We start from the raw sequence: 27,113 nt of genomic DNA, 5'->3' as shown, positions 1-27,113 counted from the left end.
CTCTAAAGTCTTTATTCAACCTCCAATTAGGGAACGATCCTAACCCTGGTGGCCAGAGTCCTATTATCAGCCCTCTCTATCCAGTAGTCTGGTGTAATGGCTGATGTATTACCCTCCCAGGGATGCCTTATTATGCTAAGCCTCTAACATAATGGCCAGGCAGGGACTGTGACAAATCTGAAATCCATTGGTCTGTAAGCTACATAGTAGACTGGCCTCTGAACTAGCCAAATTAGGTTTTTAGTTGGTTTTAGGTAAACTATGGGTTTGAAACTATAACTATACAACAGAGGGTTTTTCTATAGACTAGCTAGCACAATACCATGTCAGCCATATTGAGGGTACCCATGGCGGTGAAGTCAAGTTTCCATTCTAGTAATTATATTTCTATGCTAGTTGCGCCCTTCTATGTGGTGTGGTCTTACCTGGGTAATGAGGCTGTTGAGCTCTGTCCTCTCCACCTCCCAGGAGGCCTTAGCGCGGGCAAACTGCTGGGTCAGTTCCTGGGAGCCCTGGCGCTCCTCTCGCAGCTCTCCGCTCAGATCCTGGAGCGCTCCCTTCAGGTCCGCCAGAGTGCTGCTCACGCCGCTCGTCTAGGCCACGGACAGGATGGGGAATCAGTGAATGACCGCTCAACGTTATAGAGATGAACATGACATTTGAGAGGATCTCCATGTCATGCACTTGATCAATAACAGCTGTTTCCTGTGTGTTGTCAGGGTTGTCTTCAGTCGACACTAAACAGAAAGAATCGACTGAAACCGAGAGGAACAACCTGAACTTGTCCAATAACAAAGGCTTGTTTTTTGTTTTCTGTAGCAAAACATTTTTTTTTGCAACGGTGTGCACTAATTAATATGACCTAGGTGTGACCTGTTCCTGCACCTGTGTGTAGCTCTTCTCCAGCACACAGAGCTCCTTGGAGATGGTGGGGCAGAGGTCCTGCTCCTCTGCAGAGGTAATCTTGTTGTTTCCCTGTTCGGGGTGGGCGGCCAGACTCTCCTCCTCCAACAGCAGGTACAGGTCCTTCAGGCTGTTCACCTGTAGGGAAACACACAGCAAATTAGTAGTCAGCCAAGTTTCTTAAACAGCTCATTCATTTGATTTAACCCAGTAAAATAATAATAATAATAATAATATGCCATTTAGCAGACGCTTTTATCCAAAGCGACTTACAGTCATGTGTGCATACATTCTACGTATGGGTGGTCCCGGGAATCGAACCTACTACCCTGGCGTTACAAGCGCCATGCTCTACCAACTGAGCTACAGAAGGACCACAGTAAGTTGATTGAACAGATTCTCATTTACAGCAACAACCTGGGGAATAGTTACAGGATGAACGAGCCAATTGTAAGCTGGGGATGATTAGGTGACCATGACAGTGGACACCAGGGTTAACAGCCCTACTCTTACAATAAATGCAATGGGATCTTTAGTGACCACAGAGAGTCAGGACACCTGTTTAACATCCCATCCGAATGACGGCACCCTACACAGGGCAACGTCCCCAATCTCTGCCCTGGGGCATTGGAATATTTACATTGTTTTAGACCAGAGGAAAGAGTGCCTCCTACTGACCCTCCAACACTACTTCCAGCAGCATCTGGTCTCCCATCCAGGGACCAACCAGGACAAGCCAACGCTTAATTTCAGAAGCAAGCCAGAAGTGGGATGCAGGGTGGAATGCTGCTGGCTAACGAGGATAAAATAATATCAACCAACCAAACTACTATGCCACAGCTAAGTGGCTGATTCAAAGGGAGAGGGTGGCTAGTCAGTCCCGTACCTCCAGGACATCCTTGGCCTCCGTGTCCAGCTTGCGTCCCAGCCGCCACTGTTTGAGGAAGCAACGCAGCTTGAGGCTGAGCAGCAGCAGGGTCTGCTTGAGCTGCTGGGACTCCTGCAACATCAGGTTCCTCTCTTGGCTCCAGAACTTCTGCTGCAGCCGCGTCTGCAGACTCAGACTCTGCAGCTGGAAGTCCCTTCTCGTCAGGGCCTTCTGGTGCTCCTCCTGCAGCTGGAGACAGAGGGAGAGACAAACACACGCAGGCAGGCAGGCAGGCAGGCAGGCAGGCAGGCAGGCAGGCAGGCAGGCAGGCAGGCAGGCAGGCAGGCAGGCGTACGCACATACACAGAGAGAGAGAGGAGACAGGCCAGTCAGTGGGCTACAGGGGCTCACAGTGCCAGTGTTGTTATGATAAGGGATTACGTGCAGCACCGTTTATGGAGTTTGCTTTAGCTGTTTGCTAAGTGGGTGAATGCATGTATATAATAAATTGTTGTTGTTGTACATATCATAGTAGTGATACCATACTGTTCTCAGGTGTGGTGCATACTCTATTAGCATTGACAAGCCGTTACAGTAACAATGCTCTGTGTGGTTTAGAAGGGTTTGACTGTAGTCAGTGTTGTGTACATAGATATAGAACAGTTTGATGATTGTGCACCTGTGTGAATGTCTGTGAGCTGCTGTGGGTGGGGCCTCTGTGATCCTGTCTCTCCACAGTCAGTTCCTCCTGCCACTCCACAGTCAGTTCCTCCTGCCACTCCACAGTCCGTTCCTCCTGCCTCTCGACAGTAAGTTCCTCCTGCGTCCTGCAAGCATTGTCCCTCGCCTCCAACAGAAGGGCCTGCAGCTCACTGATCTGCTGAGGGAGGGATACACCATTATAGCTAGATTACCATACACTCTGCAATGCTAGAACACCCTGGAAAGTGTAAAGCATAGCACACCACTTCCCACAACTGAAAAATATCCTCCATTCATAAATCAGTTACTGGAGTTACTGTTCTCCGTAGTAGTGTTCTTCTTCACTTCTCGCTAACCCGTGGTGGGGGCCACACCAGCCTAACCCGTGGTGGGGGCCACACCAGCCTAACCCGTGGTGGGGGCCACCACAGCCTAACCCGTGGTGGGGGCCACCCCAGCCTAACCCGTGGTGGGGGCCATCCCAGCCTAAACCGTGGTGGGGGCCACCCCAGCCTAACCCGTGGTGGGGGCCACCCCAGCCTAAACTGTGGTGGGGGCCATCCCAGCCTAACCCGTGGTGGGGGCCACCCCAGCCTACCATTAGCGCTAACCTACGAAATGCTCCTCAAATGGCCTCCGTTCTAATGACAGGCACAAGACCAGCCACTCAAGCTTTTCATTATCACTCAACGCCCAACATTTTTTCTCTTCACCAATTAGTGTGTAGAATTTGATAAGGTGGGTCAATGGGGGTGTTCTGTGGAAGACTGAAATACCCCGAGGGGCATTAATAGACTCTGAAGGTTTTAAATATTATTCCAATATCCACTGTGTCATAATGTTCCATGGATATCTGTGTTTAAATGGCACTTTAAGACTACTGCTGTTGTTTTGAGGTACAATAACAACCTTTATGTTTTGTCCCAAGATTCTCTGAGGGCTTTGACAGATAAGTGAAAATACAATATTATTTTAATGTTAGTTTATTTAGATGTTGCATTGCTGGAATCATTGTTTTTTTTCCCCATTTCAAAGAAATTCTTTGCACACTCAATATCTACTCATAATCTACTTGGTTATTTACTAGGGATAACCAACATCTTGGCAGTCCCAACAACTCTACCCTCCCTGTGTATTCTGAGAGAGTCCCTGCCAGTGCAAGTTCCAATTGCACTATGACACTGTAGCTCACTATTACTCAGCCAGTCACAAATGGATTTGCAGCCAATTTTTGTATATAATTTACACCGTAGCCCACTTCTGCATTTCTCCCCCTTTCTCCTTCTCCTCAGCAGCCTCTGTAAGTGACTTCGGACACCCTCTTTCTCTCACCAAAGGGATCCAAGGAGTAAGAGTGAAGGGAGCTCAATTTCAGCTGCTAAACCTTTCAATTTCCTCACATTCCAAAGCATATTTGCCTCATAGACCATAACAGTTGTATAAAAGGCTTACACTCCCCAGCCAAGCCTTAGACACAGACTCAATGCATATCAATGGATAACCTGCTGTCAGTTTCCAATGCCTTTCACAGCATTATGTCAGTCGTACTGTCCCGCAGAAGAATCTTCTACTTAAGTTCCTTTCTGAGCAGGATATAGTACCCTATTTTTAACATTACACAGTTACTCTGAAAGGGTTGTTTGGTGGTAATGGACACAAGAGGCACCACTCAGTGGGGAGAGACCAGGGCCGTATTCATTAGGCACTAAACAGGGGAAAACTGACTAAAACGGGGAGGGACGACCTGCACAACGTTTTGAAACTATGTTCCCTAATGAAGAGGACCCAGAACACAGTCAGCCTGATGGACCCCAGGTTCCCACCAACATCCATGTCCATACATCAGCCCTGTCACGCTTCTATCGACCGACCCTGTCTCTACAGACACACAGAGCACTCAGGCAGTCTGCGTGTGATAACGTCGCCCGGCGTAGGGCCAAGGTGTTACTGCCTGCCTGTCCTATCCCCTGTCCTTTCCTCCTTCCCTCACCGGAGCTGGTCCTGATCTCCCCGGACCTGGCAGCCTCATCATTGATCACTGAGAGGGGAGAAGAGCAGGGAGGATGATAATGTGTAGAAGCCAACAGCAGTTTGTGATGCAGAGGTTACTGAGAGAGACACAGGGTGAATTATTAGACCTACTTATTTCAAACAGGTGGCCCGTGGGCCAAAAGTCACCCACAAGCTGATTTAATGTGGCCTGCTGAATGTTGTCATAGTTAACCGTCTACTATCATTATATAATTCTATATTTGGAGAATGTGTTTACTCTGGAGAACCTTTAATAACCAGCCTACTGACAGCAACAATGAGTTTCTCTAGTTCTCACAGTTAGGGAGTGTGTGTTCAGATGACTAACTGATTATGTGCTACAGTACAGCCCAGAGAGAAACCTTCCCTTTCATGACATATTATAAAAGTAACATTGTATATCCTGTAACAGGAGAGCGATTGTGGCGATTGTGTTGCTCTCTGCTCTATTCATTGCTTCTGCAGTTGCCCCTCCCTCACAGCCCAGGTTTCCAAGGAGACCTGCTAGGAAAGGTCAAACGAACACTGAGCAGCAGACACTTCCTCTGCTCACTTCAAGAGCTGATGTCATTGTGTTTACTGCAGTGTGATTCCAACCTGATTCCCCCACTATCTATCACATGAAAGAACGAGGGAAGCGAGCCTAAAGACAGCCTAAACCCGCATGTTTGGGCCATCAAGGTGTGTGTGTGTGTGTGTGTGTGTGTGTGTGTGTGTGTGTGTGTGTGTGTGTGTGTGTGTGTGTGTGTGTGTGTGTGTGTGTGTGTGTGTGTGTGTGTGTGTGTGTGTGTGTGTGTGTGTGTGTGTGTGTATGCGTATGCATGTGTGTATTTTGACTGTTCTATAGCAGTGACCTACCAGGGCTGTGTCCGTCTCCTGTTTAACCTGGTTCTTGTTGTTGTCAATGTGGCTGTCACCCTCCTCCTCCTCCTGACCTTTCACTTCACGCTCTGATTGGTCCCTAAAGTCGGGCTGCTGCATGCATGGGCAAGTTAATGAATAAAAATGAAACAAAATAATAAAAAGAGGGAAAGAGGAAGAGAGGAAAGGGAAGGAAGAAGATGAGGGGAGACATATGGTAGGGAGAGAGGGAATCGAAAACAAAACAATACAACCAAAATGGAAGATCCGGAAGACACATTGAAAATAAAGAATGAACCTCACAGGACAAATAAAAGTATGTAAAGGAAAAACAGCTTTGTCAGAGTGGCGTAGGACAGAGTGGAGAACAGAACCAAAACAATGATGAGAAGTACGAGCGACGGCTGGAGGGTTGGGGGATGAGGGTGGGAGTGAAGGACCGTAAGAGGAGAGTGTAGGAGAGGGGATTAACATAATCAAAGGAGTGAAAGAAGAGAGAGGAAGAAAGGGAAAGGGAAACAAGTGAAGAAAGCAGCGGTCATGGTGCCCATGCAGTGAGAGGGGGGAGAGAGGGAGGGACGGGGTGAGAGAGGGAGGGACGGGGTGAGAGAGGGAGGGACGGGGTGAGAGAAGGAGGTTACGGGTTGAGAGAGGGAGAGACGGGGTGAGAGAGGGAGGGACGGGGTGAGAGAGAGGGGACGGGGTGAGAGGAGGGAAGGAGAGACGGGGGACGGGGTGAGAGAAGGAGAGGGAGGGACGGGGTGAGAGAAGGAGGGACGGGGTTGAGAGGGAGGGAGGGGTGAGAGAGAGGGAGGAGTGAGAGAGAGGGGACGGGGTGAAGAAGGGAGAGACGGGGTTGAGAGAGGGAGAGACAGGGTGAGAGAAGGAGAGACGGGGTTGAGAGAGGGAGAGACGGGGTGAGAGATGGAGAGACGGGGTGAGAGATGGAGAGATGGGGTGAGAGAGAGAGGGACGGGTTGAGAGAAGGAGGGACGGGTTGAGAGAAGGAGGGACGGGTTGAGAGAGGGAGAAACGGGTTGAGAGAGGGAGAGACGGGGTGAGAGAGAGAGGGACGGGTTGAGAGAAGGAGGGACGGGTTGAGAGAGGGAGAAACGGGTTGAGAGAGGGAGAGACGGGGTGAGAGAGGGAGAGACGCGGTGAGAGAAGGGTTGAGAGAGGGAGAAACGGGTTGAGAGAGGGAGAGACGGGGTGAGAGAGGGAGAGACGGGGTGAGAGAAGGAGACGGGGTGAGAGAAGGAGAGACGGGGGTGAGAGAGGGAGAGATGGGGTGAGAGAGGGAGAGACGGGGTGAGAGAAGGAGGGACGGGGTGAGAAAAGGAGGGACGGGGTGAGAAAAGGAGGGACGGGGTGAGAGGAGGGACGGGGTGAGAGAAGGAGGGACAGGGTGAGAGAAGGAGGGACGGGGTCGGAGAAGGAGGGACGGGGTGAGAGAAGGAGGGACGGGGTGAGAGAAGGAGGGACGGGGTGAGAGAAGGAGGGACGGGGTGAGAGAAGGAGGGACGGGGTGAGAGAAGGAGGGACGGGGTGAGAGAAGGAGGGACGGGGTGAGAGAAGGAGAGACCGGTTGAGAGAAGGAGAGACGGGTTGAGAGAGGGAGGGACGGGGTGAGAGAAGGAGGGACGGGGTGAGAGAAGGAGGGACGTTTTGAGAGAGGGAGAGACGGGTTGAGAGAAGGAGAGACGGGGTGAGAGAGGGAGGGATGAGATGGGAAGGGAGAGACGGGGATGTGGTGAGAGAGGGGAGGGACGGGGGATGTGGTGAGAGAGGGAGGGACGGGGGGATGTGGTGAGAGAGGGAGGGACGGGGGATGTGGTGAGAGAGGGAGGGACGGGGGATGTGGTGAGAGAGGGAGGGACGGGGGAGAGAAGGAGAGAAGGGGTGAGAGAGGGAGGGATGAGATGGGGAGGGAGGGAGAGAGGGAGGGACGGGGGGAGAGAAGGAGAGACGGGGTGAGAGAGGGAGGGATGAGATGGGGAGGGAGAGACGGGGGATGGGGTGAGAGAGGGAGGGACGGGGGAGAGAAGGAGAGACGGGGATGGGGAGAGGAGGGATGAGATGGGGAGGGAGAGAAGGGGATGGGGTGAGAGAGGGAGGGAGGGGGAGAGAAGGAGAGACGGGGTGAGAGAGGGAGGGAGAGACGGGGGGATGGGGTGAGAGAGCGGATGGGGTTGGGACTCAGTTGGCCTCTAATGGAGCTTAACTCTAAGCATAGAACCAACTTTACTAGAGTGCATTTACTTGGATATGCAAATTGTATTTTGATGTGTGTAAATAGATGGTGGCTTACGGCTTCTATGATTTCTTTATCATTCTAGTTGTCATGCAGCACAGTGGTGGCTCCATTTGAGCCCTGAGCTCTATGTAGCATCTATAACAGGTTATAAGGCATCAAAGCAGCATGCGTGTCATGTGTGCCGGCAGGGAGAAACCATAGTGTGAGCTGGGAAGGGGTGGGAGCAAACGGAACAGAAATAATAGCCTTGCTACAAAAAAGGAGCATATGAAAGAAAAGGAAAGAAACAAATTCAATAATAAATGAGTGGTGGGAAGAGGAGGGTGTTCATTCTTACCTTCTGCCCTGCAGTGATCTCACCCGCCTGGTCGTCTGGAGGGCAGGGGTGTGAGGCAGAGGGCGTATCCACCACGGAGTCTCCAGCTTCGGACAGTAGAGGCAGGGGGGATGCCACCTCCACCTGCTCCCTCCCAGGAGGGGCGCTGCCAAGGCTCTCCACTCGCTTCACGAAGGCCTGGAGCTGGGTGTGCAGTGCTCGCAGCCTGCCCGTCAGAGCCTCCACCAGGGGCAGGTCCTGGAGCTCCGAGGGTTGGGACTGCTGGCTCTTCTCTGGGACACAGGGCTCTGCAGTCTCCCCGGAGGAGTTGGAGGAGATCTTACGGTAGAGGGAGAGGGAGGGGCAGTTGGAATCAGAAGCGGTCAGCAGCTGTATGGCTGTAGAGATGAGGCGGGCCTGGTCCCTCATGGCCAGCAGGGCCTCATGGTCATTCAGCCCCAGGGGGACGTTACCGTGCAGGTGAATGGGAACCCCCGTGGACGTCTTCTTCTCCTTCTCCTCCAGGGGCTTGTTCTCCCCTCCGATGGGGCCTTCCCGGCACGCTTGGCTGGGGAGGCACTCGGCCGAGTCCCCTGCCTCAGCGTCGGTCTCCAGGGCGGGCCTAGAAGAGCTGTGGTAGGAGGCCAGGTCGCAGCGTTGCAGGTTGGACAGCAACACACGGTTCTCGTACTGGAGCTTCTTCACTTTGCCGCTCAGCTCCCCGATCTGGAGCCTGGCGGACTGCAGCAGCTCCTCATGGGGGGCCTCGGTGCTGATGAGAGCTCCCCCACCATGACCATCCTCCAGGAGAGAGATGGACGAGCATTCATCCTGGTTTGGGTCCAACGTCAGCGGCAGCTCCGACTTGTAGCGGTTGATCTCATTCATCAGCAGCTTGTTCTGCTCCTCCATCTCCAGCAGCGAGCGCCGTAGCAGCTCCGCTTCCTCCTCCACAAACTGCAGGTGCCTCTGGAGCTCCATCACGTTATCCAGACCTCCTCCTCCAGGGCCTCCCATGCCTCCCAGCCCTGGAGGCAGCTCCTGGCCCTTCATGTCGTCCATCTCGGCCCGTAGGCCACGGTTCTCCACCTCTAGTTCCACGATGCGCCGGCTCAGCAGGTTGGCTTCCTCCTCCACCAGCTTCAGGTGAACTCTAACCTCGGCCTCGCGGGTGTGGGGTGAGTCGTTGACCTCCTCCACGGTGAGTGAGGCGTCCACATCGCCGTAGACCGAGCGGTACTTGGCCAGCTCCTCCCGCATGGCCTCGCTGTCCTTGGCCATCTTGGTCAGCTTCTTGCACATGAGAACGGACTCCTCCTTGGCAAAATGGAGCTGGCACTTGAGGTCAGAGTTGTCCTCCTGCTGGCCCCAGAGAGGCATAGAGACCAGCTGTTAGGAACACTGACAACACACTGGCTCACTCACACACACAATGACAATATATCCTTTCACATACCACAGAGAGAGAGAGACCGAGAGAGAAAGATTGCGAGGCCAAAATAAAATAAAAAAATTAATTGTGTGGGAGTTTCTTTCTGGCTTAAACTCATTTGACATCCTCATATTAACCCCTTCAAATATTTAGACCAATGCTATGGATTTTTGGGGGCAAAGTGGGATAGGTTGATGCAACACTGGGGAGTCATGCATACTATATTACAGTGTAATGTGTGCTAGCTGGGGGCATTGAGGTACATTGGTGTATTTATAAAAGACATAAGCTATTTTGAATATTAAACACCCGCTATTATTTAACCAACTGACTCAAAATGGTGAAGACCCATTAAATAATGTGTTGTGTACTTTATTGGTGATGGGGCTATTTCCCAGAACATCAAACACAGTCTGGAGAAGGTTTACACCAATTACAGTATGTCACAGTGGCACTCCACTGCATTAACCTCATCCCCACAGAAATGGAGGAAGAGAGAGCGAGAGCGAACACTATGGAACACACATTCTTTACTATCTTATCCTGGAATATAGGTCTGCCTTTGGATTAAAGAGCAGGAACCCAGACTTCATCAAATAAATGAGCATCCTACAAGAAATGTGGTATAGAGGAGATGGACCCGCTGGTTGCCCTCTAAGTTACAGTGTGCTGTTAGTCCCATCCACCAAACTACCAGGTGTGAAACAAGAAAAAAGACTCAGGGTGTCAACTAATTTGGTATAGAGAACACCTAACCCACTCTATCAAATTAATCAGGAACATTTTACATTTGGTCAGAAATAAATAAGGAAATAATCTCAATAGAGAAAATATCCTCCTGTATTCTACCTAAGGTGCCTTCGGAAAGTATTCAGACCCCTTGACTTTATCCACATTTTGGTTAGGTTACAGCCTTATTCTAAAATTTATTCAATTGTTTCTGTTCCGGGCCTCCCGGGTGGCACAGTGGTCCTCCAACACATTGGTGCGGCTGGCTTCCGGGTTGGATGCGCGCTGTGTTACGGTTAGGCTGCCAGCTCTAAGAGTCTTGGTGGTTCCAAATGTCTTTAATTTAAGAATGATGGCGGGCACTTTGTCCTTGGCGACCTTCAATGCTGCATACATTTTTTTGGTACCCTTCCCCAGATCTGTGCCTCAGCACAATCCTGTCTCAGGTCGCCTTGGACAATTCCGTCGACCTCATGACTTGGTTTTTGCTCTGAGATGCACTGTCAACTGTGGGACCTTATATAGACAGGTGTGTGCCTTTCTAAATAATGCCCAAGCAATTGAATTTACCACAGGTGGACTCCAATCAAGTCGTAGAAACATCTCAAGGATGATCAATGAAAACAGGATGCACCGGAGATCAATATCGAGCCTCATGGCAAAGGGTCTGAATACTTATGTATTATTTACAAAAAATGTGCTTTGTCATTATGTGGTATTGTGTGTAGATTGATGATTAATTATTTATTTTATTACAATAAGGCTGTAACGTAAAAACATTTGTATAAAGGGGTCTGAATACATTCCGAATCCACTGTATTTTCCCTTTCATACTTCTATTAAAACTTTTGTGTGTAATGTTTCATGTTCCTTTTTGATTGTTTATTTCCCTTGTTTATGGTCTATTTCACTTGCTTTGGCAATGTAAACATGTTTCCCTTTGAATTGAGAGAGAGAGAGAGAGAGAGAGAGAGAGAGAGAGAGAGAGAGAGAGAGAGAGAAGTGTGCACAGTCTGAGCTGCTCATGTCAAACTAGTAATACTGTATGAAGTGCTATCTGTGAATCATCTCTCCCATCAACTACCTCCCCAACTCCCACTATGGACTAAATTGTGAAAGCGAGAACAATCAGTGTAACTGTAATACTTTAGTACTGACTTTGGGTTCAATAGCTGAGGTAAGAATCAGAGGTGAGTGTCTGGAGACAAACTGCTGCAGCTGCAGTCTCTTTCTTTGGTTGAGTCGTTTGCAAATCTATATGAGATTTTCCTTTTGGCTGTTCAATGTAGAAAAAACATAGAAGGTCTCTGTTGGTCTAAGTTACCTGGACAGATGGCTTCTTCTCTGGCTTGTTGTTTGGCCGACCGCACCTCTTCTTCAGAGAGTTCTGGAAATAGAGAGAAACACATACAATTCACAATAATTAGTATCAATCAATCAATGAAATTATATTTCCCTTTCAATAACAACTTTTGTCACAAAGTGCTTTTACAGTAACCCGACCTAATGTTAGGCCCTAGACCCCCAAAGAGCTAGCACCAGCACATTGGCTAAGGTGTTATACAACATAATAATACCACCTTGAGTCTATAGACTTCTCCCCTGCCCCCCACCCCCTCGGGCCTGCCCTTTCACCCAGTTTATCATCACCATGGAGACGTTTATCCCCACAGTGACACCAATAGGGGTGTGGAGCTACAGTGGACTGCATTTCTACTATGTAAACAGAGAGTATAAGATAAAGAGGGGGAGATGAGGGAGAGGGTGGGAGGATAGGTAGAGAAAGGGGAAGGAGAGAGAGAGGAGTGTGAGAGAAAAGGGAAAGGATAGAGAGAGAACAAGAGAGAGGAGAGAGAAAGATGAAAGAGTTGAAGAGAAAGAGAGGGAGAGAGGGAGGGATAGAGGAGAGAGAGAACGGAAGAGAAGGAAGGATAGAGAGAAAGAAATGTGTAAACTGAGATGAGACAATAAAGAGAACATGAGCACCGTTGCTAATGACAGCCAGCTCCTCCCCTGGTCACCTGGGCCCCAGTACACTGAGTTAGATCCTAATAGATCCTCATTCCTACCAGATTCCTGAGAGATCACACACACACGCACAACACGCACTCTCGCTAAGGCGTTTCCATGGAAACTGGCTACTTTCTCCGCACTGAGCTGACTGGTGGAAAAAGCAGGGATTTCCAGTCCACTCTGCTGTGTCTTATTCAATCAAGCTGAAAACAAACAAGACCCTGCTACCACAGGACATTATATAGCCTTTAATATAGCACCCCCCCCCCCCCCCACCACACACACACACACACACACACACACACACACACACACACACACACACACACACACACACACACACACACACACACACACACACACACACACACACACACACACACACACACACACACACACACACACACACTAGAACCAATTCCCCTAGTGGAAAAAGCCAGCTGGAGAGAAAGCAGGGTAACTAGACTGGCTTTAAAGTGGTGCTGGTACAGCATAAAGCATAGCATCCAATCCAATCTCAGACCCCATTTTGTGTTTGCTGACAATGTCACACAGTTTAGCTGAGAACCTTTTAATGGTGATAAACTTCACTGTGGAATCAATGGTGCGGAGAGATAATGGAACTATTGATCTGGACACATATCGACCAACTTTGGGACACTTTTCCGTTTTGTTTCGACCATTGGTTTGGTCAGGCCAGCTGCAACAGTCTCGCTATGACAAGTGACGGGGATGTAGAGGTGTCACTGTGACAGGCAAGTCAACACTATTCTAACACAGAGCTAAACCACAATACCTATTCATCATCTATAAATCCCATTTATGATACATCTCATAGATTTTTTTTCTGTCCCCTAAACCTATTTTGTTATCTGTATCAAATATCAATAACTTTAACACTTCCCCCTCGTCCTTCCCTCCTCCCCTCCCACACTAAAGCTCTCCCGGTGCATCCCAAATGGCACCCAATTCCCCATGTTGTGCCCTATGGGCCCTGGTCAAAAGTAGTGCAATTTATAGGGGACATGGTGGCATTTGGGCCACTGCCCTGCTCTGCGATCTCACGTCCCGAAAAGAACCAGACAAAATTCCACCCACTCTGCCAAGTTGATGTAATCGGCCGGCTCTCTCTGCACAACAGCTACGTGTCGTCCAGAACACAAGGTCACTCACACAAACAATGCAGCAAAACACAGAGAATATTGGGACAACGTTATGGAGATGAGCTTTCAAATGAGGTTTCTGTATGTAAAATGGTGCCACTCCAGGCCTGCCTGTCTCATGCCTTTACACACACATACACAGTGTACAGTTAAAGACACACACACACGCACAGAGATATATGCACGCACACACACGATGTATGCATGCACACACACCCTACCGTTAGCAAAAGAAGTATTGAAAAGCATGTGCCTGTGCTATCTGATGCCATGGTCCTGTGGGTGTATGTCAACAGGTTGTAACTCTCGATGTGTGGGCTGGGTAACCTGAGGCCTGGAGGGGGTAGGTAGGTCAAATAATCCCTGGCTGGATGTCTCTCTCCTGGGAGAGGGAGGTAGAGATGTGTGGACCTGGCCATCATGCCTGACACACTTATGCCTACTACAGCTCTGCTAGGTTTGGCTTGGCTTGGCCCTATAGTGTAATTCAGCCATAAGTCATCTTGCCTCGACCTGACTGGACTTAGGAAATAATGCCTGGAGTACAGGAAATAACTGAGACGTTGTCATGCCTTTGTCATGGATGAGGAACCATGCCGGCATCCTTTCTTACACAACCTCACAGTCCACGGGTTATGGGTTATGGATCTGTGTGTGGGGAGCGGTTAACCTTTTACTGCACTGGGCTAAATCAGGGTCACACAGAGTGTTTGTTGGTAGTCTTAAACAAATCTACTTTGAAACAAAAGTATACACCTCACACACATATTATGGGCTTAAAATTATTATTTTTTCTTCACATTTTAGTCATTTAGCAGGCGCTCTTATCTAGAGCGACTTACAGGAGCAATTAGGGTTAAGTGCCTTGCTCAAAGGCACATCGACTGATTTTTCACCTAGTTGGCTCAGGGATTGGAACCAGCTACCTTCACCGTCAACTCAACTAAGTGACAAGACACAGCAGCACAGTATTCCAATTTCTCCTTCCTTTGTTTCTGTGTCTGCCGTATCTAAACCGTTACAAGGTGTGAGACAAGGGAGTAAGAAAGGATGAAGAAAAACCTAGGGAGAGAGGGGAGTGGGGAATTGGGAGGGAGGTAAGGAGGAGTGGGAGAGAGTGAGAGAGAGTGGGGGATAGCGTTATGCTGACTAGTTTAGAAAGGAGGGAGAAAAACCTAGGGAGAGAGGGGAGTGGGGAATTGGGAGGGAGGTAAGGAGGAGTGGGAGAGAGTGAGAGAGAGTGGGGGATAGCGTTATGCTGACTAGTTTAGAAAGGAGGGAGAAAAACCTAGGGAGAGAGGGGAGTGGGGAATTGGGAGGGAGGTAAGGAGGAGTGGGAGAGAGAGAGAGAGAGTGGGGGATAGCGTTATGCTGACTAGTTTAGAAAGGAGGGAGAAAAACCTAGGGAGAGAGGGGAGTGGGGAATTGGGAGGGAGGTAAGGAGGAGTGGGAGAGAGTGAGAGAGAGAGTGGGGGATAGCGTTATGCTGACTAGTTTAGAAAGGAGGGAGAAAAACCTAGGGAGAGAGGGGAGTGGGGAATTGGGAGGGAGGTAAGGAGGAGTGGGAGAGAGTGAGAGAGAGAGTGGGGGATAGCGTTATGCTGACTAGTTTAGAAAGGAGAGTAATAGTTTACCGGAGACCACGGCATGCCTAGATAGATGAGGGGTCATGACGCTGACGTGATCAGAGGAAAAATAGTCCCACGCGCCCACTGATGAATCCGTCAGGCACTAAAACAATGGATCACTCCGCCAGCCTGAAGCACAATCACACAGGGGAACTACAACCAACGCAGCCATCACAAAATATGGCTTTATCATATCATATTATGAAATTAGAAATATGAATATCCAATCAGTAGGGTTATTAAAAACCAGTCGATGACATTCTTGTTGTAAAAATGGTGCTATTGCAGTAGCAGATGAGGCAAGTTCTAAATTCAATCTGCATTCTAAATTCAATCTGCATTCTATCTGCATTGCAGAAGGAGAAGTGAGTAGAATAGTCTATTTGCATGACACTCCCTGGACTGCTGTATGCAGAGCTGCAGGTGTGATATGATGTGAGTAGAGTTGACAACAGCAGACAATACACTCCCCCACTCTGTTTGCTTTTGCTCTTATCCACAGAACAATCAATAGTGCTCGGTTCAACCCAAGTTTGAGATCCAGGGGGTGAGATATTTGTCTCCTTGTTACCAAACTCACTGCTCCATCGTGTGAAGACTGTCAGAAAGAAGGCTGTTGATTGGTCTGACCCTGTGTGTCCACTGGTCTAACTATGTTTCATCAATTTCAAGCAGAGCAGACAGAGTAATGTTTGAAATGTGTGTGTGTGTGTGTTTCTGTCTGTTGGTGTGTCAGTCTGTGTGTGGTGAGTGAAGGGCAACAATGAGTTGAGGAGGGGGGGGGGCTCTAGACGTCCTCTAAAGCACAGCACAATCCAGGGGAACAGACATCATGAACACTAGCCACCAGTCCCCTATCTGTCTCAGTCCCTCCTCTCCTCTCCTCTCTTCAGGCTCCTATTGTCCCTGTACTGCACTCACAATGGTCCCAATCCCCAACCCTGTATTCACCCAGTCCCAGGGATGAAATGTAAACCCTGACTCTAAGCAAGGAGCTCTGCAGGAGTAGAGAGAGAAATTGAGAGAGAGAAAGAGAGAGTGGGGGAGATTAAGCCAATCTGCATAGGAATGGAGAGTAAGAGTGAGAGATGGAAGGGGGAGGGAGACATAAGGATACATATTTAATTTCCTAAACTACAGTGAGCCTTCGTTACAGAGATTGGGGGGATGGATGTATCATCCATTATCCCACTGCCACAGACCACCATAAGTTCCCATGACAAATGCTTGTGTACTCCCTCGTTGAGTTTCTGACAGTGGTGGCCAACGAAACAAATTGGTGAAAGGGGGGGTGGGGTGGAAAGGAGGTAGCATCGCAAAGGATGTGAATCAGCCTGGTATTTACAAGAGGAAAGGAAAGGGTTGAAAAAACATGGGAGGACAGGAAATGAAGACCCTTGAAATCCATCTCGACACGAGACAGCTTCGCTCTTCAAAAACCAATGGAAATAACGACAAACGGCCCTCTCTTTCAGTTCCTGACGAGTCTATACATTCAATTGGAAATGTGATGATTTGCATAGGGATTACTCAGAGATGTTAACATGAACACATGTTGTTGCACATACTATTTATTTTCCAATGTTGTATTAACCAAAACATACAGAACAGGAACACACACAGGCCTGAGAGATACACTATATACTATTACACAGATTGAGAAAAATCTGTTCTGAATATCCAGAATAGCCAAAGGATTTGAAGCAGTTTTTCACCTGCCCTTCACTTCATCCCCCCCAACACCCGTGCCTCAATCCTTCATCCGTAAAGCTCCCCGTGCCTCAACCCTCCATCCCCAAGCTCCCCGTGCTTCAACCTTTCATCCCCCAAGCTCCCCGTGCCTCAACCTTTCATCCCCCAAGCTCCCCGTGCCTCAACCTTTCATCCCCCAAGCTCCCCGTGCCTCAACCTTTCATCCCCCAAGATCCCCGTGCCTCAACCTTTCATCCCCCAAGCTCCCCGTGCCTCAACCTTTCATCCTCCAAGCTCCCCGTGCTTCAACCTTTCATCCCAAGCTCCCCGTGCCTCAACCTTTCATCCCCCAAGCTCCCCGTGCCTCAACCCTCCATCCACAAGCTCCCCGTGCTTCAACCTTTCATCCCCCTAGCTCCCCGTGCCTCAACCCTTCATCCCCCTGCTTACCTGTGCTTCAACACTTCATCCCGCCAGCTCCCCATGCTTCAGCACTTCATCCCCCAGCTCCCCCAGCTCCCCGTGCTTCAACCCTTCAGCTCCCCAGCTCCCTGTGCTTCAACCCTTCATCCCCCAGCTCCCCGTGCTTCAACACTTCATCCCCCAGCTCCCCGTGCTTCAACCCTTCAGCACCCCAGCTCCCCGTGCTTCAACCCTTCATCCCCCAGCTCCCCGTTCTTCAACCCTTCATCTCCCAAGACCCCGTGCTTCTACCCTTCAACTCCCCAGCTCCCCGTGCCTCAACCCTTCACCCCCCAGCTCCCTATGCCTCAACTTTCATCCGCCCAGCTCCCAATGCCTCAATCCTTCATTCCCCCAGCTTCCCATACTTCAACCTTTCATCCCCCAAGCTCCCCGTGCCTCAACCTTTCATCCCCCAAGCTCCCCGTGCCTCATCCTTTCATCCCCCAAGCTCCCCGTGCCTCAACCCTTCATCCCCAGCTCCCTATGCCTCAACCTTTCATCCGCCCAGCTCCCAATGCCTCAAGCCTTCATTCCCCCCAGCTTCCCATCCCCCTTTCATCCCCCAGCTCCCTGTGCCTCACCCCTTCATCCCCCCGGTCCTCAAATCTTCATCCCCCAGCACCCCATGCCTCAACCCTTCATCCCACCCAGCTCCCCATGCCTCAACCCTTCATCCACCCAGCTCCCATGCCTCAACCCTTCATCCCCCAGCACCCCATCCCAGCACCCCATGCCTCATCCCATCCCCCAGCTCCCTATGCCTCAACTTTCATCCGCCCAGCTCCCAATGCCTCAATCCTTCATTCCCCCAGCTTCCCATACTTCAACCTTTCATCCCCCAGCTCCCTGTGCCTCACCCCTTCATCCCCCGGTCCTCAAATCTTCATCCCCCAGCACCCCATGCCTCAACCCTTCATCCCACCCAGCCCCTCATGCCTCAACCCTTCATCCCCCAGCACCCCATGCCTCAACCCTTCATCCCACCCAGCTCCCCATGCCTCAAACCTTCATCCACCCAGCTCCCCATGCCTCAACCCTTCATTCCCCAGCTCCGCATACCTCAAGCATCCATCCCACAGTTCCCCCTTGCCTCAACCCCTCAACCCTTCATCGGGGCGGCAGAGTAGCCTAGTGGTTAGTGTTGGACTAGTAACCGGAGGGTTGCAAGTTCAAATCCCCGAGCTGACAAGCTACAAATCTGTCGTTCTGCCCCTGAACAGGCAGTTAACCCACTAGGCCATCATTGTAAATAAGAATTTGTTCTTAACTGATTTGCCTGGTTAAATAAAGGTAAAAAAAATATATATATATTTTTTAATAAAATAAAAAATCCACCCAGCTCCCCATGCCTCAACCCTTCATCCACCCAGCTTCCCATACTTCAACCTTTCATCCCCCAGCACCCCATGCCTCAACCCTTCATCCCACCCAGCTCCCCATGCCTCAACCCTTCATCCCCCAGCACCCCATGCCTCAACCCTTCATCCCACCCAGCTCCCCATGCCTCAACCCTTCATCCACCCAGCTCCCCATGCCTCAACTTTCATCCGCCCAGCTCCCAATGCCTCAATCCTTCATTCCCCCCAGCTTCCCATACTTCAACCTTTCATCCCCCAGCACCCCATGCCTCAACCCTTCATCCCACCCAGCTCCCCATGCCTCAACCCTTCATCCCCCAGCACCCCATGCCTCAACCCTTCATCCCACCCAGCTCCCCATGCCTCAACCCTTCATCCACCCAGCTCCCCATGCCTCAACCCTTCATCCACCCAGCTCCCCATGCCTCAACCCTTCATCCACCCAGCTCCCCATGCCTCAACCCTTCATCCACCCAGCTCCCCATGCCTCAACCCTTCATCCACCCAGCTCCCCATGCCTCAACCATTCATCCCCCAGCTCCCCATGCCTCAACCATTCATCCACCCAGCTCCCCATGCCTCAACCATTCATCCACCCAGCTCCCCATGCCTCAACCCTTCATTCACCCAGCTCCCCATGACTCAACCCATCATCCACCCAGCTCCCCATGCCTCATCCCTTCATTCCCCCAGCTCCGCATGCCTCAACCCTTCATCCCCCAGCACCCCATGCCTCAACCCTTCATCCACCCAGCTCCCCATGCCTCAACCCCATCATCCCCCAGCTCCCCATGCCTCAACCCTCCATCCCCCAGCCCTCAACCCTTCATCCCCCAGCACCCCATGCCTCAACCCTTCATCCACCCAGCTCCCCATGCCTCAACCCTTCACCCCCCAGCTCCCCGTGCCTCAACCCTTCACCCCCAGCTCCCCATGCCTCAACCCTTCACCCCCAGCTCCCCATGCCTCAACCCTTCATCCCCCAGCTCCCCATGCCTCTACCCTTCATCCACCCAGCACCCCATGCCTCAACCCTTCATCCCCCAGCACCCCATGCCTCAACCCTTCATCCACCCAGCTCCCCATGCCTCAACCCTTCATCCACCCAATCCCCCTCCAGCTCCCCATGCCTCAACCCTCCATGCCTCAACCCTTCATCCACCCAGCTCCCCATGCCTCAACCCTTCATCCCCCAGCTCCCCATGCCTCAACCCTTCATCCACCCAGCTCCCCATGCCTCAACCCTTCATCCCCAGCTCCCCATGCCTCAAACCTCCATCCCCCAGCCCCTCAACCCTTCATCCCCCAGCACCCCATGCTTCAACCCTTCATCCCCCAGCTCCCCATGCTTCTACCCTTCATCCACCCAGAACCCCATGCCTCAACCCTTCATCCCCTCCCCAGCACCCCATCCCCCAGCCCCCAACCCTTCATCCACCCAGCTCCCCATGCCTCAACCCTTAATCCCCCAGCTCCCCATGCCTCAACCCTTCATCCACCCAGCTCCCTATGCCTCAACCCTTCATCCCCCAGCTCCCCATGCCTCAACCCTTCATCCACCCAGCTCCCCATGCCTCAACCCTTCATCCCCCAGCTCCCCATGCCTCAAACCTCCACCCCCCAGCCCTCAACCCTTCATCCCCTAGCACCCCATGCCTCAACCCTTCATCCACCCAGCTCCCCGTGCCTCAACCCTTCATCCCCCAGCTCCCCATGCCTCAAACCTCCACCCCCAGCCCTCAACCCTTCATCCCCCAGCACCCCGTGCTTCAACCCTTCATCCACCCAGCTCCCCATGCTTCTACCCTTCATCCACCCAGAACCCCATGCCTCAACCCTTCATCCCCCAGCACCCCATGCCTCAACTCTTCATCCCCCAGCTCCCTATTCCTCAACCCTTCATCCACCCAGCTCCCCATGCTTCTACCCTTCATCCCCCAGCACCCCATGCCTCAACCCTTCATCCACCCAGCTCCCCATGCCTCAACCCTTCATCCACCCAGCACCCCATGCTTCTACCCTTCATCCCCCAGCACCCCATGCCTCAACCCTTCATCCACCCAGCTCCCCATGCCTCAACCCTCCATCCCCCAGCCCTCAACCCTTCACCCCCCAGCACCCCATGCCTCAACCCTTCATCCACCCAGCTCCCCATGCCTCAACCCTTCATCCACCCAGCTCCCCATGCTTCTACCCTTCATCCCCCAGCACCCCATGCCTCAACCCTTCATCCACCCAGCTCCCCATGCCTCAACCATTCATCCACCCAGCTCCCCATGCCTCAACCCTTCATTCACCCAGCTCCCCATGACTCAACCCATCATCCACCCAGCTCCCCATGCCTCATCCCTTCATTCCCCCAGCTCCGCATGCCTCAACCCTTCATCCCCCAGCACCCCATGCCTCAACCCTTCATCCACCCAGCTCCCCATGCCTCAACCCTTCATCCCCCAGCTCCCCATGCCTCAACCCTCCATCCCCCAGCCCTCAACCCTTCATCCCCCAGCACCCCATGCCTCAACCCTTCATCCACCCAGCTCCCCATGCCTCAACCCTTCACCCCCAGCTCCCCGTGCCTCAACCCTTCACCCCCCAGCTCCCCGTGCCTCAACCCTTCACCCCCAGCTCCCCATGCCTCAACCCTTCATCCCCCAGCTCCCCATGCTTCTACCCTTCATCCACCCAGCACCCCATGCCTCAACCCTTCATCCCCCAGCACCCCATGCCTCAACCCTTCATCCACCCAGCTCCCCATGCCTCAACCCTTAATCCCCCAGCTCCCCATGCCTCAACCCTTCATCCACCCAGCTCCCTATGCCTCAACCCTTCATCCCCCAGCTCCCCATGCCTCAACCCTTCATCCACCCAGCTCCCCGTGCCTCAACCCTTCATCCCCCAGCTCCCCATGCCTCAAACCTCCACCCCCCAGCCCTCAACCCTTCATCCCCCAGCACCCCGTGCTTCAACCCTTCATCCACCCAGCTCCCCATGCTTCTACCCCTTCATCCACCCAGAACCCCATGCCTCAACCCTTCATCCCCCAGCACCCCATGCCTTCCTGTTTGTCCCTGTCCCTTCCATCCCCTGACCCCTCCTGTCTCAGCCTCCATTTTATGCTCAGTAGTTTATGTGTCCTAGGGTCATCCCCCAGCTCCCTGTGTAAATCTAAGTGCCTCAACCTCTTCACCCTTTCTCTCTCTCGGAGGACCTGAGCCCAGTGCCCCAGGACTCCTGAACCCCTTGCTGTCCCCAGCTCCCCTGGCCTCAACCCCAGTTTCACCCCCCTAGGACCATGTCCCAGGACTACCTGACATGACCCTTCTGTCCCCAGTCCACCTGGCCATGCTCCCTCAGTTTCAACTGTTCTGCTTACATCAACCATGCTGGTCATTTATGCATTTGAACCCCATGCTTCTGTTATAATCTCCATCCACCCAGCACCCCATGCCTCAACCCTTCATCCCCTCGGAGCACCCCCTATGCCCCAGGACTACCTGACATGATGGCCCTTCATCCACCATCTGAGCTCCCCAACTGTTCTGCCTTAAACCATGCTGGTCATTTATCCATCTTGGTCAGCTCCCTACCCGGCACAGCCAGAAGAGGACTGGCAACCCTTCATCCACCCAGCTTTTGGCCTATGCCTCAACCCTTCATCCCCATTGTTTGCTGTTTGGGGTTTTAGCTCCCCATGCCTCAACCCTTCATCCACCCAGCTCCCCCTCATGCCTCAACCCTTCATCCCCCAGCTCCCCATGCCTCAACCCTTCATCCCCAGCTTTCAAACCTTCATCCACCCCCAGCCCTCAACCCTTCATCCCCCTCAACCCTTCACCCCAGCTCCCCATGCCTCAACCCTTCATCCCCCAGCTCCCCATGCCTCAACCCTTCATCCCCCCAGCTCCCCATGCCTCAAACCTCCACCCCCAGCTCCCTCAACCCTTCATCCCCCAGCACCCCATGCTTCAACCCTTCATCCACCCAGCTCCCCATGCCTCAAACCTTCATCCACCCAGAACCCCATGCCTCAACCCTTCATCCCCCAGCTCCCCATGCCTCAACCCTTCATCCCCCAGCTCCCTATTCCTCAACCCTTCATCCACCCAGCTCCCCTTCATCCCTTCACCCCGTACAACCCTTCATCCCCCAGCACCCCATGCCTCAACCCTTCATCCCTCAACCCTTCATCCCAGCTCCCCATGCCTCAACCCTTCATCCACCCAGCACCCCATGCTTCTACCCTTCATCCCCCAGCACCCCATGCCTCAACCCTTCATCCACCCAGCTCCCCATGCCTCAACCCTCCATCCCCCAGCCCTCAACCCTTCACCCCCAGCACCCCATGCCTCAACCCTTCATCCACCCAGCTCCCCATGCCTCAACCCTTCATCCACCCAGCTCCCCATGCTTCTACCCTTCATCCCCCAGCACCCCATGCCTCAACCCTTCATCCACCCAGATCCCCATGCCTCAACCCTTCATCCCCCAGCTCCCCGTGCCTCAACCCTTCATCCCCCAGCTCCCCATGCCTCAACCCTTCATCCACCCAGCTCCCAGTGCCTCAACCCTTCATCCCCCAGCTCCCCATGCCTCAACCCTTCATCCACCCAGCTCCCCATGCCTCAACCCTTCATCCACCCAGCACCCCATGCTTCTACCCTTCATCCCCCAGCACCCCATGCCTCAACCCTTCATCCACCCAGCTCCCCATGCCTCAACCCTCCATCCCCCAGCCCTCAACCCTTCACCCCCCAGCACCCCATGCCTCAACCCTTCATCCACCCAGCTCCCCATGCCTCAACCCTTCATCCACCCAGCTCCCCATGCTTCTACCCTTCATCCCCCAGCACCCCATGCCTCAACCCTTCATCCACCCAGATCCCCATGCCTCAACCCTTCATCCCCCAGCTCCCCGTGCCTCAACCCTTCATCCCCCAGCTCCCCATGCCTCAACCCTTCATCCACCCAGCTCCCCGTGCCTCAACCCTTCATCCCCCAGCTCCCCATGCCTCAACCCTTCATCCACCCAGCTCCCCATGCCTCAACCCTTCATCCCCCAGCTCCCCAGCCCTCAGCCCTCAACCTTCATCCATCCAGCTCCCTGTGCCTCAACCCTTCATCCACCAGCTCCCCATGCCTCAACCCTTCCTCCACCCAGCTCCCCATGCCTCAATCCTTCACCCCCAGCTCCCCATGCCTCAACCCTTCATCCACCCAGCTCCCCATGCCTCAATCCTTCATCCCCCAGCTCCCCATGCCTCAACTCTTCATCCCCCAGCTCCCCATGCCTCAACCCTCCATCCCCCATGCCTCAACCCTTCATCCACCAGCTCCCCATGCCTCAACCCTTCATCCACCAGCTCCCCATGCCTCAAACCTTCATCTATTCAACACCTCTTACACCTCTTACATTTCCATTGTCTGAGTAATACAACGCTGATTGGCCAAAACGTGAAAGCCTGGCCATCCCTGCTGCAGGCAGCTCTCCCACCCCCTCCTTCTCTTCCCTGTCCTCTCTCTCCCTTCTCCCTCACTTGAGGACACCTGAGCTGATAGCAACTGTTACCATGGCATCACAGAGAGAGCCCATATGTTAATGAGAAAACACACACACACATACACACAATCCCCAGCATTGAGACAACCCTATAGCTCTTCCCCAACCATCTGTCCAAGGGTATGTAACAGAGGGTGTCCCAAACACACACAGACCCTGTTACAACCCTAAAAATAGTCCCCATCTTTGACAACAGAGCCCCATCGCCCCTCCGTATCCCTCCCCCACAGCACCCACGTAGAGTATCAGTGACACCTCCCAGAATATGCCTTTGTGATTGTGGTGACCGGGGTGACGGAGGGAGAGGAGCAGTGACTGGACTTATTTGTAATTAGCGCTGTGAAACAGTGTTATAATTGTGCCCTGAATGGGGGAGCTTGAGGGAACACAACATATTGACTGGCCCTATCCATTTAGATTACGAGTCGACCCCAGAGTTGACTTCGAAGAGTGGAGAGGACAGCAATAGAGGTCATTTCCAGGTCGTGATAGAATGATGTTGGACAGTGGAGGTGATGTATTTGTTCTCTTGTCTTGACCCAGTCAAAGTAACAATTACGCTATGAAAAATAGCCCATTATAATCCATGCACATGGAATGAAGTTTGAATAAAAGTAAGGGATGAAATTAAGATGTTATCCCTCCATCCAACCACCCTTTAGATGAGTGTCATTGTTTAAACAGCCACACAAATACTAGGAAAAAAACTGCTGAACACCTGACGTTCACCCTTTCATCTCTCCCTTGAATGTGCTGAAACCAGCATCACTTCTAGGTTAAGTCCCAAATGGCACCCTATTCCCCATGGGCCCTGACCAAAAGAAGTGCACTATATAGGGAATATGGTGCCATTTGGGACAAACCCCTAGAATGAACTTGTCCTGCCTAGACTGCTCTCACTGCCATTTAACTACCAGCACTGGCCCAAATGTCAGGGATTTGATTGTTTGTCTACTGAAATTAAACATCACACAAATCTCTCCGAAATCTATTTTCATCAAACACCTTTCTGGAGACATGGCTTGTGTAAGTAACCCAGGCGATCTCCCCTTTCTGACAGGACATCAATGTGGGAATGTACGTACATACCCCAACCAGAAGCCATGGATTACAGGCAACATCCGCAATGAGCTAAAGGCTAGACCTGCCGCATTCAAGGAGCGGGACTCTAACCCGGAAGCTTATAAGAAGGGCTTGCAAACCATTAGACTACAAAGGGAAGCACAGCCGAGAGCTGCCCAGTGACACGAGCCTACCACACAAGCTACTTCTATGCGTGCTCATTCCCCTCCTCTACTCCCTGTTCACTTACGACTGTACGGCCAGGCACGACTCCAACACCATCATTAAGTTTGCCGATGACACAACAGTGGTAGGCCTGATCACCGACAATGACGAGACAGCCTATAGGGAGTATGGTGTGGTGCCAGGACAACAACCTCTCCCTCAACGTGATCAAGACAAAGGAGATGATTGTGAACTACAGGAAAAAGAGGACCGAGCAAGCCCCCCATTCTCAGTGACAGGGCTGCAGTGGAGCAAGTTGAGAGGTTCAGGTTCCTTGGTGTCCACGAACAAACTAGCATGGTCTAAGCACACCAGGACAGTCGTGTAGAGGGCACGACAAAACCTATTCCCCAGGAGACTGAAACGATTTGGCATGGGTCCTCAGATCCTCAAAAGGTTCTACAGCTGCACCATCGAGAGTATCCTGACAGGTTACAAGCCTGGTATGGCAACTGCTCTGCCTCCACCCGCAAGGCACAACAGAGGGAAGTGCGAATGGCCCAGTACATCACTGGGGCCAAGCTTCCTGCCATCCAGGACCTCTATAAGAGGCGGTATCAGAGGAAGGCCCTAAAAATTGTCAAAGACTCCAACCACCCTGGACTGTTCTCTCTTCTACCGCACGGCAAGCGGTACTGGAGCGCCAAGTCCAGGTCCAAGAGGCTTCTAAATAGCTTCTACCCCCAAGCCATAAGACTCATGACCATGTAATCAAGTGGCTACCCAGACTACTTGCATTGCCCACCGCTCCCCCTCTTTTACACCGCTCCTACTCTCTGTTGTTATCATCTATGCAGTCACTTTAATAACTCTAACTACATATACATATTACCACTACTAACCGGTGCCACCACACATTGACTCTGTACCAGTACCCCCCCTGGATATAGTCTCGATATTGTTATTTTACTGCTGCTCTTTAATTACTTGTTACTTTTATTTCTTATTCTTATCCATATTTTTTTAAAGCGACATTGTTGGTTATTAACTTGTAAGTAAGCATTTCACTGTAAGGTAACCTGTTGTGTTCGGCGCATGTGACTAATAAATGATTAGATTTAGATTTGAATAGGAAATTGATTAAACATAATTAACGCAATCATGTCCCTCAGGGCACAATTCTGGCAGAAGAGCGAGAGACATTGACAGAGACACAGATATACACAGTAACAAATTAAAATAAAACAAAGCCATCTGCATGTGCTCCTACAAAGACACAACAGGCCCAGCTGCAGTAAACACATGGTTAATTACACATAGGTGTGGGCCAGTCATACTTAACCACCACAACATTATTATGTTAACCAAAATGGCCGCCACTGAGACAATACAGACTCTGTCCTGCTGATGGAACTACGGGGAAACAGAAATCTGATACCCTTGTGAATATGCATGGGGAGCAAGAAAACAAGAAATATGTTTGTGAGGCCTGACATTACACAGTTATGACACATAATTCTGGCAGCAGAGAAGTCAAAAAGGAAAATGTCATCCATTCCTAGGCCACTCAGCTCAGAGAAGATTAGACATTTTATTCAGAGAGACGGATACTGGGAGGTGTGGAGTCTCCCTCTCTCTCACTCTCTGAGAGATAATAAATAAGGCCTAAGAGTCAAATGAGAACTGGGAGATCAGTTTGACCCAGTTAACAGCAGCATCTCCCTCCCTCTCTCGCTCTCCCTTCTTTCCTCTCCACCTAGCACATCACCTGCTTTGTGATGTGTGTTTAACAGGGCTCTGCATTTACTTTCTATGAAGACTGACTGAGGACTAGAGGCAGGAGGAGACAAGAAAGTATATATCCCAACTGTCACATAACAAATACCGTCTCCTTCTCTTCTCTTCCCCTTTTCT

At 51.7% G+C, this 27,113-nt stretch overlaps 1 protein-coding gene across 5 annotated transcripts in view; it reads right to left on the bottom strand.

Annotated features, from left to right (window-relative positions):
- LOC124017457 (protein SOGA1-like) overlaps positions 1–27,113 on the bottom strand; it is an 80,467-nt gene that overhangs the window by 16,585 nt on the left and 36,769 nt on the right. The window contains exons 4-10 of one of the 5 annotated variants that reach the window (XM_046332647.1): positions 11,421–11,483; positions 7,957–9,297; positions 5,363–5,479; positions 2,451–2,651; positions 1,790–2,020; positions 886–1,041; positions 426–593 (exon numbers count right to left, since the gene is read on the bottom strand). In XM_046332647.1, coding sequence (XP_046188603.1) covers positions 426–593; positions 886–1,041; positions 1,790–2,020; positions 2,451–2,651; positions 5,363–5,479; positions 7,957–9,297; positions 11,421–11,483 — 2,277 coding nt within the window. The remainder of the gene's footprint in view (positions 1–425; positions 594–885; positions 1,042–1,789; positions 2,021–2,450; positions 2,652–5,362; positions 5,480–7,956; positions 9,298–11,420; positions 11,484–27,113) is intronic. The other 4 variants (XM_046332650.1, XM_046332649.1, XM_046332648.1 and 1 more) reach the window with 4 other exon arrangements.

The sequence above is a fragment of the Oncorhynchus gorbuscha genome, unplaced genomic scaffold (genome assembly GCF_021184085.1).
Source record: "Oncorhynchus gorbuscha isolate QuinsamMale2020 ecotype Even-year unplaced genomic scaffold, OgorEven_v1.0 Un_scaffold_21:::fragment_2:::debris, whole genome shotgun sequence".
NCBI lineage: Eukaryota > Metazoa > Chordata > Actinopteri > Salmoniformes > Salmonidae > Oncorhynchus > Oncorhynchus gorbuscha.
This window is presented reverse-complemented; position numbering and strand designations above follow the sequence as displayed.